General features: G+C 40.4%; 3 protein-coding genes across 4 annotated transcripts in view; 2 read left to right on the top strand and 1 right to left on the bottom strand.

The window, feature by feature from the left end:
• The window catches only part of sema4gb (sema domain, immunoglobulin domain (Ig), transmembrane domain (TM) and short cytoplasmic domain, (semaphorin) 4Gb), a 42,574-nt gene extending 34,748 nt beyond the window's left edge, over positions 1–7,826 (top strand). For both annotated transcript variants that reach the window (XM_042396973.1, XM_042396974.1), the window contains one exon: positions 144–7,826. In XM_042396973.1, the coding sequence (XP_042252907.1) occupies positions 144–1,111 (968 nt within the window). In that variant the 3' untranslated portion in view covers positions 1,112–7,826. The remainder of the gene's footprint in view (positions 1–143) is intronic.
• Positions 7,827–7,928: 102 nt separating this feature from the next.
• On the bottom strand, positions 7,929–11,546 carry mrpl43 (mitochondrial ribosomal protein L43). The gene is made up of 3 exons (XM_042396976.1): positions 11,241–11,546; positions 9,869–9,975; positions 7,929–8,583 (listed from the first exon to the last, which is right to left on the bottom strand). The coding sequence occupies exons 1-3, from the start codon at positions 11,369–11,371 to the stop codon at positions 8,366–8,368; spliced, it is 456 nt and encodes a 151-aa protein (XP_042252910.1). The 5' UTR covers positions 11,372–11,546; the 3' UTR covers positions 7,929–8,365.
• Positions 11,547–11,710: 164 nt separating this feature from the next.
• On the top strand, positions 11,711–17,681 carry twnk (twinkle mtDNA helicase). The gene is made up of 7 exons (XM_042396975.1): positions 11,711–11,816; positions 12,052–12,712; positions 13,209–13,911; positions 14,234–14,474; positions 15,611–15,718; positions 15,949–16,090; positions 16,727–17,681. Coding segments are annotated over exons 1-7 (2,241 nt in total). The 5' UTR covers positions 11,711–11,814; the 3' UTR covers positions 17,111–17,681.
• Positions 17,682–19,412: the final 1,731 nt, after the last annotated feature.

Genomic DNA, 19,412 nt, shown 5'->3' with positions numbered 1-19,412 from the left:
TTGATGACCTGACATGTCGCTCTGTATTAATCTCTCTGTCTTGCTGTGTTTTTGTTGTGCTGTGCCATCCCTTTATCTTCCTTTCTCTCTCATTTCTTTTTAGCTCCATCTCATGTCTCTTTTACTCTCTTTCTGTTCCTCAGTGGTCCATCGGAGGCGTTCTGTGATGTCGGGTGACGATGTGCTACTCCAGTGTGAACTGCGCTCCAACCTGGCAACCCCACGTTGGACGCTTAATGGCCAAGATCTCCAGGGATACGGCCTCAGTTCGGGCTACCGCATCGGCACAGATGGCCTCCTCATAATTGGGGCTCGTTCCCAACAGAGTGGAACTTACCGCTGCTTTGCTGTGGAGAACTCCGTCTCAGTCTTGGTTTATCTCTACACTGTCAGGGTGCACACAGACTCGTACTTTGCTGTGGAGCCCACAGCCACAACTAACCCCACTACAGTTTCCAGCCCAACTGTTTTCTCCACCAGCAGCCCCACTGAGCAGCCTCTGCCCTCCCCTCCTGCCCCGCTGCCTCCAGGGCCTGAATTCCAGACCTACAGACACATGGAGGCTGTGTACATCTCCCTGGTGGCGGTTCTCGGTGGGCTGTGTCTGGTGTTGACTGTGGTGCTGCTTTATGTGAGCTTTTGCACCAGACAGGCGTCTCGAGACAGAAAGTTCTCCCAGCAGGGGCTGCAGGTCCTGGGGGCTTCTGAGAGAAAAAGGAGCTCCCATTTTGAACTTAAAACCATCTCCAGCCACTGCAATGGCCGCCAGGGTCGTCGGTCCATCTCAGTGCCAACGTTCGGGGACTTGGGCGATGGCTTTCTCCAGATAGTTCCGGGTGAGGGCCAGCTGTCTCCAGCCAAAACACCTCCCCCGGCACCTCCTCTTCCTATGCCGCCTCCGCTGCCCAACATGGACTACGCCAACGGGCTGTCGTCCACTCTGCCCAGTGTGCTGCGGAAGATGAATGGGAACAGCTATGTCCTGCTGAGGCAGGCCGATCCCGAGGGCATGTCACCACTCTACCACTCCTTCACAGAGGAGCTCAACAGGATCCTGGAGAAGAGGAAACACACACAGCTGGACATCCAGCCTGATGAGAGCTCCATCTAGGACCCTCTTCTCAGTCTTTTGTCAGTTATTTATTTCTACCCCAACGGTGACCCTGTAGTCGTGGGAAGAACTGTTGTATCAAACGCTGCTGTTATTTACCCAGTGTCAGAGTATCTGCAGGTCGTGTCCCGAAGCCTCATGTGACAAATGGCCCATGAATTTCACTTTCACTGATGGACTAACACTAACCAGAGATCGCTATCCAAAAAGTGGAACTGTGAAACTTTGGCCATAGACTACACTATTACATTTTTCAAAATTACTCTGAGCTTAATAACATTACCTCAGTGTAGATACTCTGGAGGCCAGTGAAAGATGGTGGTCAGATGACACAGAAAGGCATAAGGTAAAAAATGGGACATGGGTAAAAGAATAAAATCAGGCTGAACAACGTCCAGGAGGTGATGACGATTTTTTGAGACTGTCGAAGAGCCGAGGAAGTGTTTATTGCCATGTAATATTAGCCCTATATGGAGCTTAAAGTGATAATCCACCCAAAATCTGTTTTTGTGCATTTCTTACACTACAACAACACCTGGGTTACTGCAGGAAATGTGAAAACATGGTGTACCTTCCACATAACACGCCCACAACCTGAGAGCCTGGCCCTGTGTGTTGGACGTTTGATGTCAAGATGTTCCTGTTTGTCCCTCGTGAGTGGGTTTGTTTCCCTGATCCGGGGAGACAGGTTTGACTCATCCATTGTTACAGGACTGTACTCTGTATAACCAGTCGCCAGCCATGAAGTCCTCCCACAAAGGCTGATGATGACAGTAGCTATTACACCTGGTCGGCGTCCTCTGGCGTTTGGCGTCCTGCCCTTCTAGGCAGTTCAAGGTTTTTTATGAGCAAAAAGGATGGATGGCAAAGTTTCCAAATAGTCCAAAACAACAAATTCATCCTATAATACACATCGTCTTGGCTCAACTTCTCCACTTTTCCTGGCAGGTGTCCCCCTTCCAGGTGCATCACATCAGTGGCTAATAAGGAGACATACCCCCCCCCCCTCGCCCACATGTACTGACCCTCCAGTCTCTTTCTACACATGCACTAATCTATCAAACTAAAGGACTACTAAAAGACTTGTCATTACTCTTATCTTTTTTTAATCCATATTTTCACAAAATGGCGAGTGTGAGCATATGGATGGACAAGCTGAAAAGTGGATTATGCTATAGGAATGGTTTTAAAAGTTTCATGTTTTGACTCACATTTTTTCCACAGGAAAAACTTGTGCAAACTAGAATCCATTATACTGCTGCTAACTAACAATTTAACAATTATATTTTGATAAATCATTTAAAAAATGTCAAAAAGTAGTGAAAAATGCAGATCATAATTTCCCAAAGTCATCAAATTGCTGGTTTTATAGACTTATATTAAAACTCAAAATTTCTAATTATACTAAAACAGAAAAGGCAAATTCTCACACTTCAGAAGCTGAATATAACCTCACTACTCGCCTCTCCGTTCTATACGAAGGAGCACAGCCACCTCTCAAGCCCACAGGAGGCGAGTGATTGATACTCAAAAGATAGATTTTGTGTGGAGTATCACTTCAAGAATCCAGCTCTGTTACAGTGCATGAGAGCACAAATCATACATTTTGATTCATTTAAACCACTCTTTTCTCATTTTCCTTTGTTCTCATGTAAATAGCAATAATTACATCACTGTTGCAGCTGTTAGTAGCAATGTGTTGTGCCAGTGCCGATGGAAACACCTGTAGCAGACAATTTGGGTTTTCTTGCATAGTGTCTTTCTGTTTTAGCATGTGTGAGAATGCAGAGAATGAAAGGCAGCCTCATTCAGCAGTCTAGTCTATTAAAGACTATTAAAGGAGCAGTCAGTTTGTGGTCAGATTGATTAAATTCACTGAAGACCACAGACTGGCTCTGGAGCCTGGGTGGCTGAAAGGAAACACAACACACACTGAAAAACAAAGAGGTACTGTAAAGAAAAATGCTTATTTGCTGTTTTATATTTATACACCTAAACGCAACTATACTTTGTCCTTGTCAGACTGAAGCCCTATTTTTGGGTGATCATTCATCATAACCTTGAGGATTTCTCTTGAGACACTAAGACTCATGCCAACCATTTTAACAACAAGTAAAAATACAGGATTCTATTGAAAATTATGTTACAAAGAGAACAACAACATGGAAGGACGTACGCAGGTTTGTGTTTGCCCTCTGTTATGAAAAGGCTGCTGGTGGCATGTCGCCAAATCAGAGTAGAGAAGACCTTCGCACTGAAAAACCTGCAACCTGCAAAGCATCGTCACTGTTTACCTGACATGAGAGCAATGCCAAAACAACAAGAACTGCAGAGTGCACGGTGTTTCCATGGCAAGGTGAACGGCGCTATGATTAAATAGTACATGTATAACATGGAAGGAAGTGACTGAAATTAATCTCTTAGTAGTTTGTAAATGTGTCAGGGCTAGTGGTAAATAAAGATCTGTCTTTCCAGTAGAGTGTTGAATCAGCTCTTGCAGCAGCCCACTCTGGTGACTCGCAGCATGCATCTGACAGTAACAGCAGCACTTGGCTCACCTCCACGAAAGAGAGGACGGGGGCTTCTTGTCTGCACAAACGTGTCGTCTCTGCAGGTAGAAGCAGATAGAAAACATTTGACCTGCATGTCCTAGTTAGCCATGCAAGAAACAGATAATAATACAAGAGGACAAGCTGGCAGGAGCGACTTTGCAGTTGCAGGTTTTCAGCCATCTTCTCATCTGCCTTGTAGAATGTTTTACTCCAGCCATTTTTCCATTGACACAGTCTAGGCAAAGCACTGTATGCACTGTATGTAGGAGAGGTAAATGTCTGCCAGAGAGACATTATTCCAAGCCTCATTTTCACTTTTATTAAAATAGTGCAAAGATCTGCTTCAGTGCAGCAGTTAGAAACCTGTCTCTTTATTAAACGCTGACTGTAAATTATTAGCAAAAGCATTAGCCTTTCACTTGCAGTCTCTTCTGCCATACATCATTTCAAGACAGGATTTATTAAAAACAGACATTTAGTTTTTTTAATTTAAGACATCTTTTTATGGTTTATACACAAGTTCCACCTCTCAACTGTCAGAAATAATCCTTTCACTAAATACTGAAAAGCTTTTGATTGGGTAGAAAGGGCTTACCGATTTTAGCATCAGCGTCGCAAATCCAGTTGCCTCGCGAGGTAAGACGGTGATAGACGGTGATAGACAGATGGTTCATCCAATCACCTGCCAAGTATTTTTTTGAATGTGCCTGCCCTTTTCCAACCAGTTTCCATGGCCACCTCAGTAAGGATGAATCCATTATTAGGACATTATTGGGGATTGAGCTGAACTGAAAACCTCACTATATGCAGATGACCTGCTTTTATACATTTCAGATCCAACAAAATCTATCATCGCACTTGGGGAAATATTTTGTTATAAATTGAATTTCTACTGGTTAATGCTGCTGCCCAGACATTCCCACTCCATATCTTATTATTCAAGAGCTCCTGAGGTTACATATTCAGTGTTTTTTTTATTATATGGAAGTAAATTCTTGTCCCTCATGTTGCTCATATGGAAAAATATTTTGAGCGGTGGTTAGTCTTTCCTTGACCTTGCCTGGCTGTTTAACTTGACCTACATGTTGCATTTAGCCATGCAGGGAACAGATGATAATACATCTGGACATGTTGGCAGGAGCTACTTTGCACTTTGCATGTTTTCAGCTTTCTTTTTGCCGACCTTTTTAACCTTTCACTTGTTTCCATCTTCATCTTCATTCTTCCCCTCTTTCTCCCTTTCTGCTACCTCTTTTGTTTTCCCCGTCTCTTCACCTCTGCATGACAGTATCATCTATTACCCTCTCCGCTCACATTCACACCCTCTCAAGGACCCTGCTGAGTTTACAAATGGCCATGATTGAATCAATTAGTGCCAATTTTCAAAGAGCCCTCGAGTTTGGGTTTGCGAAGGCAGAGATTAGTCAAAGGGATTTCTTGCATTCGTTTAACATCACAGAGATAAAAGCTTCTCTCACATTTCTAGCTGATGTTATGCTTTATGACAGATTTATCGTTACTCAAGACCCAGACATCTTAAATATAAATCTCCTTTAATTATAACGCACTCACAGTCGATAATCCGAATGAATGACGGTTTTCTGATGAATGCTAATTTATACGTGTTTCATGGGAGCATTTGATATTATTTTATTTAAATCAATGTTATAAATACATGTTCCTGGTGGGCAACATTTTATTGCAAGTTTTAAATATGTAAAATTATTGCAGTTTCTACTGAGTTGAACATGTTACTGAACTTAACCGTGTATTATATAAAAGTTCCCATCATAAAGCTTCCTCATCATTAAGTTGTGTACAATCCTTAAAGTCCCCCCGCCAAAACGTGTTTTGCTTGTTTTGTTCCTTTAGTTGGATGTTTTATCTTCACTGTGCAGAAGGATGTATGTGCAGAGCATGATCTGTGACATCACAACTAGCTTGGAGCCAATTGCGGCCCAGTTTGTGACTTACACAAGCGTGGAAGACGTGGAAATTTGAAGTGCACATACACTGAGAATGGACTTTACAGTGAAGTAGGAGTCATCTTGTGTCAAACAGTTAAACTTCGAAATGAAAAATATTTGCATATATATAGCTTCTGGAATTATTTATGAGGGAGAAGGTGTAGATGACATTTTAAGGATTTTAACAAGATAATTGAACTTTTTTTGTGGAAAAACCAAATTAGATTAATTATTTTTCTATGTCGTGTTTTATTTACACCTGAAAACATGTCTGGAGGGGATCTTTAAACATGTTGAAAGCTTCATCTAAGTCACCAACCATTACTGCTACTGCTGCTGCTGCTGCTGCTTTACTCTCACTTTCAGATAGTCTGTTTACAACAGACATTGACTCTGCACTGTATACTGTACTATGAACTTTAGGTAAAAAGACATGTTGGCTGCCAGCCGTCCATTCATCGTGTTTTTGTACACAAACCCACAGTGAAGCACTTGTTTTTGCAATTTCAACATCAAACTGTGTCACTATGCAAGATACAGTATATTTGATGTAGATGTAGATGAATCTTCAGGGTGTTGGCCAAAGAAAGTGGTGTAAAGAGTTCACAATTTGCACTGTTCTTATGTGAGTATTTGTTAAAAAAAAAAAAAGTGTAATATCCCCTTGTAAACTGTGACACTTCCCATCAAGTTGTTTCTGTATGATCATTTGATGTAGATAATTTGCTCATATGTGGTCTTCTTGATAAATAACTGGCTGAAGTGACTTTAACGCTGCTTGTATGATAGTTGAGCCACCTGAGCTGTTGACAGAAAGGACTTTTTAATATCTTCTCTCATGTCTTATTTATTTCAGTTCATTTAATTTCCACTGGCTTTTGTGCAGATTAAAAAAAACCACTTTGCATTATGTTCAGCTTGGGGGGAAAAAAATGTCAGTGTCAACAGGCCTGAGGGGAAGTCAAGAAATTACATGCAAAACATGTTCTTACTGAATCCTGTTCTCAAGACACCACGAGACTCGGTTGTTTTTGTCATGCGTCGAGCTGCAAGGCCGCCGTCCTCCACTGGGAATGAATCCCACATGATCGCACACTCATTTGCATATGACTCTGATAGCGCAGAGGTAGCTATAGCAGGAGCTTAGGGGAGAATAAAATGACCATTTTCAGAGAAGGTACAAGGCAGTAACTTAGCAACAGCATCTTTATTTAGAGCCTTTAATGTCCTAGCGTTGGTCAAGCTGTGCCAGTTCCCATTGGGGAGCACAGTGACTCTGACATCTGTAATTGGTGCCACAGATAAGTGAAAATACAGGAAGTGAGCATGACATGTAAGTCCAGCAACAAAATTTTACTAACATTTTCATAGCTTTGTTGTGCGAAACAGTGAAAGCAACCACTGTCCCTCCTGAATATAGTTTTTCCTACATTTGAGAATATAAATTTACAGATCATTTAAACCCACCGAAGCTCTGTGATGCTTAAAATGCAACCTATCTTCTCTCATAAACAGATTTTTGGGAGAAAATGAGTGAAATTGCAGCAGTATCCCGCTGCAGAGCTCAGCTCTACTGTCTCTCACTCATCATCATCCTCTGCAGTCATCTCACGCTCTCATTCTTCATAAATTTTCATATCTAACCATTTCCTGTGGCCAGAATTATATGCCAGTGAACTGGTATCAACAGAATTTAACAGTCTTTCCTTTGACATCTTTCACATTCACTCACACATACAACTCTGCTTGTTCGTACTCATCTGATGACTAATTCTTGGTTGTACTTATCTGTATTTTATGTTGAGAGGTCATTTCTGGAAGGAAGGAGAGGTCAACTGGCATGTCTTTTGCAGTCAAGAATGATGAATTCTGGGTGAGAATTGCAAAGAAAGCAGTGAGTTGTTTTGCCAACATCCGCCTTGTTGAATTTGAACAAATCACCCACTGGAGTGTTGGTTTTCTTTTTCCTCTTACAGCTGATACAGAGGACAGCTCTGTGCTGAAGGTTAAGAGCTGTCCCTCCAGCTATCACACAACCATCTGTCATGTTCATTTAAGCTCTGGATCATTTAAAGTTGTGTCAGCAAGGAAACCTTCAAACCTTATCAGTATTAAACTGTTGAAACGTGTACATTCCTCCCCCGTGTCAAACAAATAAAAAAAGGTGTACATCTCATATCTTGTCTGTGAAGTATTTTTCACTTGATGGTGCAGACACTGGATTCAGTTTTTCTCTGTTGATTTTCTCTCAGACAAGCTGTTCAAACACAAATCTAAATTTAAACACCAATGCCAGCGTTCGCATAAAGAAACATTTCTTTATTTCATAGACAAACTTCCATCTGATGAATAGCGCTTGCACTTGAACTTGTACATGAATCTTCAAATAACCTTGAGATTAAAAACAAGTTATCTGCTTTTTTGTATGCCAGCTGACAAGCCTCTGGTGTATTCATGTTAAGTCTTCTCAAATGTGGCAGAGATGTGTATTATTCTGAACCAGACAAGTGGATTTGCTGCCACCGCCAGACAGAAGAGCTTAGTAGAAGATGTTCAGTCAATAGTGGGATCTTCAGCAGATGTTTCCAACCTGTACGCTGTAAAATTGCCACAAAAACCAGAACATGTCCCAGTTACTTTAACAGCTTCAAAATAAGGACTTGCTAAAGTAACTGAAATTAAGCAATGATTTTCTGGAAACATCCAAACTGTTTGACTTTTCTATTGTCCAGTCTTTATTCAGCGCTCTGTTTCTGTGGTCTGATGGGGCCGATAGACGGGGGCCGGTTGGTGAAAGGGTGCCACTGGCCCTGGATGCTGGGGTTGTCTGTGTGGAAGGGTTTGCGGATGCGGATGATGTCCAGGCCAGACTGATTAGTCAGCTTGGTCAAAAGCTCTGAAATCTGCTGAGACGTTTTGCTTGTGATGATTTCTTCCCTCACGTTGCCGTTCACTGCAGGAAGGGCAAAAAGGAAATCAATAAAGTTAGAGTTAAAAGAGGATAGGTACAGAATATTTTGGAGTGTCAACAAGTCAATTCACATTTAACTCAATCAATGTGAAACACTAGTGGCATTTAATTTCTACCTGAATCAATAAAGGCCTCATAAAGCCAGTGTTATACTGCCCCCTACAGTATCTAGAAGTAGTCACTCTTTATTGTAGTTAACTTGACAAAAGCTTAAATTTGCCACAAACGCCACCAAAAAGGCTGATTATAACCCTAAACCTGTCCTTTCAATTGTAAAGACATTACTTTGATTTTGAATGAGTAGTAGTTGATGTTGCAGCCAGCGTACTGTATGTTTCTGATCTGCTTAAAATTTCGAACACCAAGCAATGACCATGAAAAATCCAGTATGTAGTCATTTGAACTAAATAGTTAATTTAACAGACCATAAATAAAACATGAATGAGAACACAGGAAAATATTGTAATGAGTATTAATTTGGTATGACTTAAGTTTACAGGCCCCAGGCCACAGAACTGATACGTCAAGAAATTACTGTGTAACACACACACATAATTTCCAATTAACTAAATCCAAAATAAGTCTTTTACTCAAGGTAAAAATGTTAATTTGTGTAGAGACAAATATACAACTCAACATATATGGAGAATAGGACTGCAACTATTAATTATTGTCATTATTGATTAATCTGTGTTCTTGTTTTCTTGAATCAATTAACTGTTTGGTTGATAAAATGTCAGGAAATACAGGAGAGTTCCCTTTAAAATCTGCTTAAACTCAAGGTGAGGTGTTTAAATCTGTTGTTTTGTCCAACCAACAGTCTGAAACCCAAAGATGTTCAATTTACTGTTAAATTAAGACAAAGAAAAGCAGCAAATCCTCCCAATTTAGAAGTTGCAGCGAGGAAATGTAAGGTTTTTTAACTGATCGATTGATCAACTAATTGTTTCAGCTCTATAAGGAGATGAGTTTCCTTTAAAGAACATCTAAAATCATTTTAGTTTACCAAAGTAAATATTGATTTATTATTGGGAACTTTATTCTCCATTAAACTCAACAAAACTAACTTAAGTTAAATAATTGTCTCTGAACTTTATCTCTATTTTCCATGTAGCTCTGTTAATACCAATTTACATAATTCTTTACAAGAAACTTACAGGACCTGTAAAATAAATCCTTCTCATTCATTCTATACATAGAAATATGTAATAAAACATTAATCCAGGTTTCACCAAGTGTCCCAAAACACAAAGTCATAAACACTTACAGTATTCTGCAACTATTTTGGGTATCCTGCAGGACTGAGGCGACACATACACAACAGTTCCAGGGTTCTTCTTGGCATAATCCACCACTCCCTCCTCAATAAAGTCCCTGAAAAAGAAGAAGAGGACAATAATGGTGAAGTTTGTAGGTGTTTTTGGATTGGTAGGTTTAGAAACATTCAGTATCTTATCTTATTAGTGGCAACAGGAATATCATATGTTACCTTTTGTTGAACTGCGCCTGATGATTATGTTCTTTATGAGCCATAATGGAACGTAACTCTAATTAGGCTACTCAAGTACAGCGCTTGAGTAATTCATTTTGAGGTAATTGTATACTACTTTTTATATAATTGTACTTTTTACTCAACCTGACATATCATGATCTGCTTACTAGAGCTGCAACGATTAGTCGATCAAACAGAAAATTAATCTAAAACTATTATGATAATTGTTTTAGTCTTTTTTCAAGCAAGAATGATCCATTTTTGCTGGTTGCAGCTTCTCAAATGTGAGGATTTTAAGGTTTTTCTGTGTCATACATGATAGTAAACTGAATATATTTGGGTTTTGGACTGTTGGTCGGACAAGCCAAGACATCTGAGGACGTAATTTAGATTTTTTTTTTTTTTTGCATTAATATTTCACCCATTTCATTCAGAAAAGGTAAGGAGATGCAGAACCAGAAAATACCTAAAATTATTACTCAGTTTTCAAACTAGAAAACCCAGTTGAATAATGAGAATAATGAATTATTTCTGTAGTGACATCCTGTTACAATATGAACATGTCAACACATCACATTACATACAGCATACTGTCACTGATTTAAATGACAATTTTTAAAGTCTGTCTTAAAACAACAGTCAGGTGTCCATATGAACAATGAAAGAGGTTTTCCTCGCTGCAATTATTCCTCCTGTTCATACTGGTTATTAAAAGATCACGTTCAAATGTGCTTTCAAAGTAAGTGATGGGGATCAAAATCAACAATGTGTCCACATAGTCTCTAGTTTTGTTTTTTGTTTTTGCAAAAATGCATTTAAAAGTTTGCCTGTAGCTTATATGAGTCTTCCGCAGCCTGAGTCAGTCATATCAAGAGGATATATGCCACATTTACAGTCTTCTTGGCGTCAAATTCCCTCTCTGTATTTCCCTGTTGAGCTGCGGTGGAAGCATAGTAACAAAAATAGGGACATTTTTGCACAGGAGGACTGTGGATTTTGGTCCCCATGTAAATGTATTATGAAAGGATCTTCTAATAGCCAGTATGAACAGGAGGAATGAAAATGGCACTTGACTGTCGTTTTAAAACAGACTTGAAAAACGGTGAACCCGTCCTTTAAAAATTCAGTTTATTTTTTCTTTCTTTACCTGACTCCTAACGAGCTCTGAGCGTTTTTGGAGAAGATGATGGAGATCCGTTTCAGCTGGCAGACGTACCGGCCGACCCCGTTCTGAAGGACGCTCTTCAGGAAGCGACTCGACGTCGCTCTGGCGGTCATTTTCTAACGGTCGGTTAACGGTTATCTAATGACAAATAAAACGTTAAAACCGCTGGACACAAAACAAACCGTTAAACACGTTAAATAGCAAAAACACTCATGTGAGACGGTTTCACGGGCATGTCCGTTGAGCACTTGTTCGATCGAGAATACATTCCGGAGTGAAACATATATCACTGAAACGACCGTTAAAAACAAAATCAGACTGTATAATAATGCATCCGTCAGCAAATCATAGTGTAAAATTTTATTTGTGCATATATTTTGTGAAAAGCTTCTGAAAGGTATCGAAATGTAAGATTAAAATGTGGCGTAAATAAATTGCCGTTCGGTGCCTTTCGCTGTTTTTCACACAGCTATTTCACACGGACTTGTTTTGAAAGCGCACCGAAAAGCCCGGGTATAAGGAGCATGGAGGAAAATGTGAGGGCAGACAGCAGAGCATGTAAGCTTAAGTTTATGTGTTTTTTTCCGTTATGAAGTGTAAGACATTTCCAGTGGAGTCTTTAATAGATGTTTAAGCTAATTTTCATGAGTAGTCTGAGTCCGTTTAAACAAAATATAACTGTTTTCTGCCTCACTGTTTGTCCTTTCTCTGTCTAACTAGGTCACCCAAGATGTACACTAAACCCACCTTGTTTTTTCGTATTATTCTGATGTTTTTCATATTTTCATTGCAGGTTCGATGTCTTAAACAGACAAGTGATGTGGCGGAGCTCGCTGTTGAGGGGCACCACCTGTCTCCTGCAGGTGGTAGCCCCGAGGTTTCTCCCTCAAAGACATTTTTCCTCCCCCGTGTTGAGACTCCTCACCCAGAGGCTCCTTCACATGCCTGCAGTGGCTTCATGTGGCTTAAGGTTTAGGGGTGCAGACTATTTCCTGGCACACAGTGGGGCCAGGGCGTATAAAAAGGATGCAAAGTCAAATATAGAGTTTCCTGTGAGCCCCATCACAGTCACTGACATCAAAGCATATCTACGCTCCAAAGACATCCCCTTCCACGATGGTTACAGCTGCCTGCACACCCCGAGCATCTTCATGGACACAGCCACCAGGAAGGACAGATTCTCCTTGTTCATCGATAAAACAACCGGACAGTTTCTGTGCAAGGACACCCTAGTGGAAGGGAGCTGGGAGGACCTTCAGGACTGCCTGGAGGTGATGCAGAAGGAGGAGCAGGACTTCCTCAGCCCTCATGTGCTGCTGGGTTATCATGAAAGTGTGGAGGAGCAGGAGGAGACGGAGAGGGAGCTGAGGGAGGTTCAGAGGATCTGGTCTAGCTCTGTGCCCCTTTCTGACGTCCCTGAGGACGAGGCTCAGCTGATCAAAACTATGTTCCAGGTATTGATGGAGATGTGTTGGTGTATCTAAAGAGAAATTTTGGTTTTGATTTTGTTTTTTATACTTTTAGGGGTTTTTTGTAATGTTTTTTTTTTGTATTGGTGAAAATACAGGCAAAGCACAGTGCATGTATAGATATGAAAATGCTTGTTATGTGTTTAACTTTTTCAACAATAATAAGTAAAACAAAATACAAACAACAAAATAGGAAAAAAACAGAAATGCTCAATAAAGTCGTACATTAAAACCTTTGAAGTAACAATGACAGCATTGTAAGACACTATCATATCAAAATCATTCAAAAGCATATTATTATGATGAGCTACTATAGCTACAGTAGCATCCTAATTCAGGTTTGAGCCCCGCACCACCAACTGACAACAAGAACAAAAAGATGCAATTGTGTACCATCAGTATAGAAATTAGAAGAAATACTGTAACATGTCAAGACTATTTTCCTCACAGGATGATCATATTTATCAATGTTTTGTTTCAGATCACAAAGATCTCCAATGCAACGCTGAAGAGGTTTGGTGTGAGGCTCTTCAAGCCGACCAAGAGCCTGGTTTTCCCCTGGTTCGGGGGACCCAACGCCTCTTTAAAAGGGGTGAAGCTCATTTCTGCCCAAAGCACAGACACTGAGAAAGTTATTTATAATGAAGCTATGGTACCAAAGTGTAATTCCTACTACAACCTGTTTGGTCTTCCTCTGGTGGGCCGTATGGACTCTGAGGTGGTGTTGACTGGTCATGAGTTGGACACCCTGGCTGTGAGCCAGGCCACAGGACTGCCTAGTGTTGCTCTTCCACGTGGGGTCAGCTGCCTTCCACCGATTCTGCTGCCCTACCTGGAGCAGTTCAAGCGGGTGACGCTGTGGCTGGGAGGCGACATGCGCTCCTGGGAGGCGTCCAAGATCTTTTCACGCAAGCTGGGTCTGAGGCGCTGCTCGCTGGTGCGGCCCGGAGAGTACCGGCCATGTCCCGTTGAGGCGCTGTCCCAGGGTAAGAACTTAAGCCACATCATCAAAGCCTCCATCCCAGCGGCCCATAAGTCCATAGTGTCCTTCAAGCAGCTCAGAGAGGACGTGTACGGGGAGCTGGTGAACACTGAGCAGGTGGCTGGAGTGAAGTGGGCGAGGTTTCCACAGCTCAACAAGATCCTGAAGGGACACCGCAAGGGGGAGCTGACTGTTTTCACAGGTATCATGATGTTTAAAGACCCAAGATGTGATTCGTGTTTCTCAACCAATTAGAAGCTTATGAGCTTTTGAACTTAAGTGGTGCGGCTACCCTTTTTGTTTAAATATTGATGATAGATTGGACTATAACCAAAAGGACATAAAAATAACACACACACACACACACAGCCGGCCAAGTTTATTTTTACTCAACCTCCCAAAATAACATACAGTATTCAGTATATGGGGCAGGAAGGCTGGGCTGCGTAACACTTCTTTTAGACATGTTGAATTTGAAATAACAACACTCTTAATGCATGTGTTCATGTTTCTCCATTAACCAGGCCCTACTGGAAGTGGGAAGACCACCTTTATCAGCGAGGTGGCCCTGGACCTTTGCATGCAGGGCGTCAACACGTTATGGGGCAGCTTTGAGATCAACAATGTGCGTCTGGCTAAAATCATGCTGACTCAGTTTGCCATGCAGAGGCTGGAGGAGAACCTGGAGCAGTATGACTACTGGGCGGACAAGTTTGAAGAGCTGCCGCTCTACTTTATGACTTTCCACGGACAGCAGAACATTAAGTAAGTCTTTTTAGTGTTAGAGGAATCCAGCTAGTTGTACTTTTGCTTTCATGGATGCAGTTTTCTTGTTCATCTCGGCCAGTTTAATGTAATTGCAGACTGATTTGGAGTAAGTGTCAGGCAAGAACAGAACATTAAGTAATTCAGTTGAAGTACTTTGAAGGATGAAGCATTTGTTAGTCTGTATTTTTCTTATTCCCAACAAATGCCATGAAAAGACCAAAACAAACAAGTCATTCAACACCACTTTCTGTCAGTGACAGTCACAGAGATATCAGAGGGGAGAATAGGCTCTTATAGTCTACAGTAGGTGATGTTACACTGTCAGGTGCAACAGAGGATGATACTGGACCTACAGAAACATCCAGAGGCAGCTATCAGAGTGAGAGAAGCTTCCTAGCAACCTGAAATGTAGAAATTGCTTCGCCAAAAAAATGCCAATAAAAATCAAAAAAATGTAAAAACCCTCTCATTAATCTGGCAGCCATGATGATGATAATATGGTGACCAGAATATAAATTTAGCATTAAAGTGGCAATGAAGATCTCCATTTTGTTCTCTTTGGCGGCACCATATGGCGTTAAACGGTAATTGCAGGTGTGTTTTTGACCTCACTTGACCTCACTCCACTTGCGATTTGAATTCATGGCGGGAAAGTCGCCTTCGACACCCAGTTCATGATAATAATAATACTACAAATGCAAGAGCTGTGATCAGCGGGCTATAGGCTCAGTCACCATTGTGTTACCTCATTCAGTGATAGTGACTTAACAGACATTTATTTAAATGAAAATCTTAGAGATTATAACTTCAGCTTTGTTTTAGTTATTTATTTTTATTTTAGTTCATTCCAGTATCATATTTAAACTCTAAATTAATTCAGATTAAGACTTTATAATTCTAAGCCAAACAAGTGTTTCTCCCTTTTTGAAGAAAGTCAGATTCGTGCGACAGGTCTGTACCACTCATGAATTTTGTTTGTACCTAAGAGAAAATTCTGAGTACGAAGAACTGATGAATGCCACAAACTTTCTTTGGTCACTCATACGTGCCTCTTATGAAAGAAGTCTGTTCCATCGTGTGTTGGTGGGCGGTAGGTGTACTTGGACTGACCCTTCTCTGACATTTTTCTGCAGGACAGTGCTGGACACTATGCAACACGCTGTCTACCTCTATGATATCAACCATGTCATCATTGACAACCTGCAGTTCATGATGGGACAAGAAAACCTCTCAGTGGACAAGTGAGTAAGAGTTAAGACAAATGAAAGATGAACAAACAAACAAACGGCTCCTCCTCAGTTTCTTCACACCATCTCTTGTTTGTTTGGTTTGTGATAATAGCAACAATAAAATCAAGGTGTCTTTTGAGAAGATTTTAAGTCTTGGCACAGTTGGTTGGGGTTTTTGATACGACAGATGGAAATTAAGGTCAACTTTCTGATGGAAACGGATGATGTCTCCTGTGATCCAGGTTTGCAGTCCAGGATCACATTATCGGAGCATTCAGGAAGTTTGCCACCAACACCAGCTGCCACGTGACCCTGATCATTCATCCTAGAAAAGAGGAGGACGACAGAGAGCTGCAAACTGCGTCTATCTTTGGTTCTGCTAAGGTAAGAGGGCAATGTAGTCACAGGGCTACTATCGATGTAGTATCCATATGCATATGTTTCAGTTGAATCAACCTTGAAGAGAAAGAAAGAACAGAACAAAAGAATACGTTTTTAGCTTTTTCTATTTCTCCATTGTAGTGAATTCACTCATTGATCTTTTAACAAGTTTTAACAACTGTCAAAGTTTAAAAACTGCCAGTTTGGCTAAGTTGTATCTCTAATCAGATTTTAATTATTTATTCTTTAAGCAGCTTTTTTATGAACTTTGTATATTATCGATTAATCTGATGACTGTTTTCTTGATTAATTGACTAGTTGTTTGGTCTAATAAATAATCAAAAAACGGTCCAAAACCCCCAAATATTCAATTTACTATAATGTAAGACCAAGAAAAGCGGCAAATTCTCACATTTGAGAACCCGGAACCATCACATGTTTGGCATTTTTGCTTGAAAAATTAATTGAGAAGTTTGACATTATAAAATATAAAAAAGGGATTTTGTCAATAAACATGATTATATTCTTTTAAGTAAGGTAACATAAAAAGTTTTGGTATCTGTACAAAAACTTAGGTACTTGTGTAGTCTTGTTATCTGCTGTAACTAATGCACATCTCAACCACTAACCTCCTTCCAGGCCAGCCAAGAAGCAGACAACGTCCTCATTCTGCAGGAGAAGAAGCTGGTCACGTGTCCCGGCCGCAGGTCCCTGCAGGTGACCAAGAACCGTTTCGATGGAGACGTGGGCATCTTCCCCCTGGATTTCATCAAGTCCTCGCTCACCTTCTCGTCTCCCGTCAAGGGCAAGCACAAGCTGAGGAAGGTCACCCCCAAGCCGGAGAACGAGGAGGGCGAATGGAACGAGGAGGTCGAAGGGAAAGAGGGGACGGTTAAGAAGGAAGAGGTTAAAAAGGAGAAAGCAGAGAAAGCAGAGAAAGCAGAGAAAGCGGCCAAAACCACAAAGACCCCACGATCCGTTAAGAATCCTGCAACAGGAAATGGAACCATTCAAAAGCAATAAGTATAATTCATAGACAGTATGGATCATTTTCTCTGTGTCCATATTAATAATCACAGGCAGAAAAAAGGGAAAGAAAAGATGATCCAGAGTCAAACCTTTGTCCTCATGTCTTTTTATAGAAAAGATAATATTGTCAGACAGTTTTATGTCCATATTATAACATAGAGTTCAACTAAGCTGAACATATACTGTAGTAATGCACACATGATTATATATAGAATACAAGTAATTCACAGCAAAACATGTAGTTAGACTCCAGAAAAATTTGATTTTGAAATGTAATTACATCATGGAATGAAGAATGGATATTTCAACCCGAATGTGAGCTCATGTTACACTTCTACACAGTTTCTGAAGATTTTCTATACAGATACTACTGTATATTCCGTTTTATTGTAGACTCAAGTCTGAAATACTGTTTAAAATACTGTGACAAAAAGCTTCTGTTTTCACGACTATGTTCAGAATTTCAAGGCACTTACACACTACTACAATGTGATCCTACTGATTTTTTTGTACAATGATGTATTGAACGAGCAGCTTGTTTTATAATAAAAAATTTTGTGATGCAGCTTTTTTTGTGTGTTTTCATTTGTGGACAACAGGGGGCAGTATGCGCTCAACACATGTCAGTTAACTTGAGTGCAGATAAAAGCTGATGTGACTAAACCCTTATTTACAACTGGCATTCATAACTTGACCACAAACATGTGTGTTTGATTTAGCTCTGTCTTTACACATAAATGTGACTATTTTAACGTTGATGAAACAATTTGCCCCAGATGTCTGCGTGATGTACAAGCGTGACAGTGCACAATCATGCATAATAGTAGGAAAAATATGCTTGACGCAGCATCTTTGTTGATTCTGCACTACTTGGTAAAGCTGGAAATAGTGATTGCTTTTCATATAAATCTATTGGCAGCTCACAAGAGAACTTCAGAGATCTTTGGCCCTGCTGTGAGCACTGCCACCTTTGAATACTGATAATTAAGGAAAGCTTAGATAACACATGTTGAGAAGGTGATGCGGGTCAATAGAGTTTAACACGCCTACCTAATACCTTCCCTTTACTGACAGAAGGAGGCATCTCCAGTGTCACATTACGTAATCCATTATTTAGAGTGAGTGACTTTTAATAAATGCAAAGTCTGTTTCGAAAACATCTTCATATGAATATTTCATAGGTGAAATCAATTGCCTTGCTTGCACTGGTATGGGGTTACACGTAGATTCAGCAGCTTTCAGGAGCGAGAAAGACTGTTCCTGCAAGATGAGGGTCGTATTTCATCGCTGCAAAGCCGAATAAATGTCAGATTTATGATAAGGGAAGGGTTCAGTGTGGGGATATTAAAGTGCCTGTGTGTTTTATATCAGGGCCTTTGATGATTTTCAACCTTGGCATCCGTACTGAGTAAATTTTGTCTCACCCTGGGAGTTACACTCATTAAAAAATTAATGATCTTTGCACTTTGGGAATCTCATTAAGACACTCTAGAACTCCTGTACATTTACTCAAATACTGTACTTAAATACAATTTTGAGGTACTTGTACTTTACTTGAGTATTTCCAATTGATGCTACTTTATACTTCCACTCCACTACATTTCAGAGGGAAATATTGTACTTTCTACTCCACTACATTTATTTGACAGGTTTAGTTACTTTTCAGATGAAGATTCGACACAATGGATAATATAACAAGCTTTTAAAATACAACACATTGTTAAAGATGAAACCAGTGGTTTCCAACCTTTTTGGCTTTTAACGTCTTACAAAAAGCAGTGTGTAGTCGGGGTCACATTTCACATGTCTATGAGTTGTTAACAGCTCCACCAAATAGTGATTTTTCCCACTAAACTTCTCACATGGTTTCATTCCAATAAGTGTTCAAATGATCCAATATATCACCAAATTAAAGATTAAAGAAAAAGTCCAAAAACTGAAAACAGATTTGTGTATCAGAACTTTGTTTTTCCTTCTTTCCTCTCCCATTAATCATCTCACGACCTCTCAGATTTGTCTGGTGACCCTTTGGACGGGCCCGACCCCTAGGATGGGAACCACTGGACTAAACAAGCTAACTGTATATAAAGTAGTTGAAACTAGCTCCACCTCCAGCAGCTACAACAGTAACATGCTGCTCTAACACTGATGCTTCACTATTAATAATCTAATGATGTCGTATATAATAATAAATCAGTCAGAGGGACCAAACATTGCTGTATTGGTACTTTTACAGACTGCCTGTAGCACCAGAAACAAGCACATAATATCACGTAAACCAAAGATGGCTGTCATA

Source organism: Thunnus maccoyii, chromosome 20, assembly GCF_910596095.1.
Source record: "Thunnus maccoyii chromosome 20, fThuMac1.1, whole genome shotgun sequence".
In the NCBI taxonomy this organism is placed as follows: Eukaryota; Metazoa; Chordata; class Actinopteri; order Scombriformes; family Scombridae; genus Thunnus; species Thunnus maccoyii.
The sequence above is the reverse complement of the archived record's forward strand: the minus strand, read 5'-3'. Positions and strand labels throughout refer to the sequence as shown.

Coding starts and splice junctions, on each gene's coding strand:
- mrpl43 (XM_042396976.1), bottom strand. CDS start 11,371: ATGACCGCCAGAGCGACGTCGAGTCGCTTCCTGAAGAGCGTCCTTCAG. Junction 9,976..11,240: donor CAGAGCTCGTTAGGAGTCAG/GTAAAGAAAGAA, acceptor CTTCTTTTTCAG/GGACTTTATTGAGGAGGGAG. Junction 8,584..9,868: donor CAAAATAGTTGCAGAATACT/GTAAGTGTTTAT, acceptor CCCTTCCTGCAG/TGAACGGCAACGTGAGGGAA.
- twnk (XM_042396975.1), top strand. Junction 12,713..13,208: donor TGATCAAAACTATGTTCCAG/GTATTGATGGAG, acceptor GTTTTGTTTCAG/ATCACAAAGATCTCCAATGC. Junction 16,091..16,726: donor CTATCTTTGGTTCTGCTAAG/GTAAGAGGGCAA, acceptor ACCTCCTTCCAG/GCCAGCCAAGAAGCAGACAA.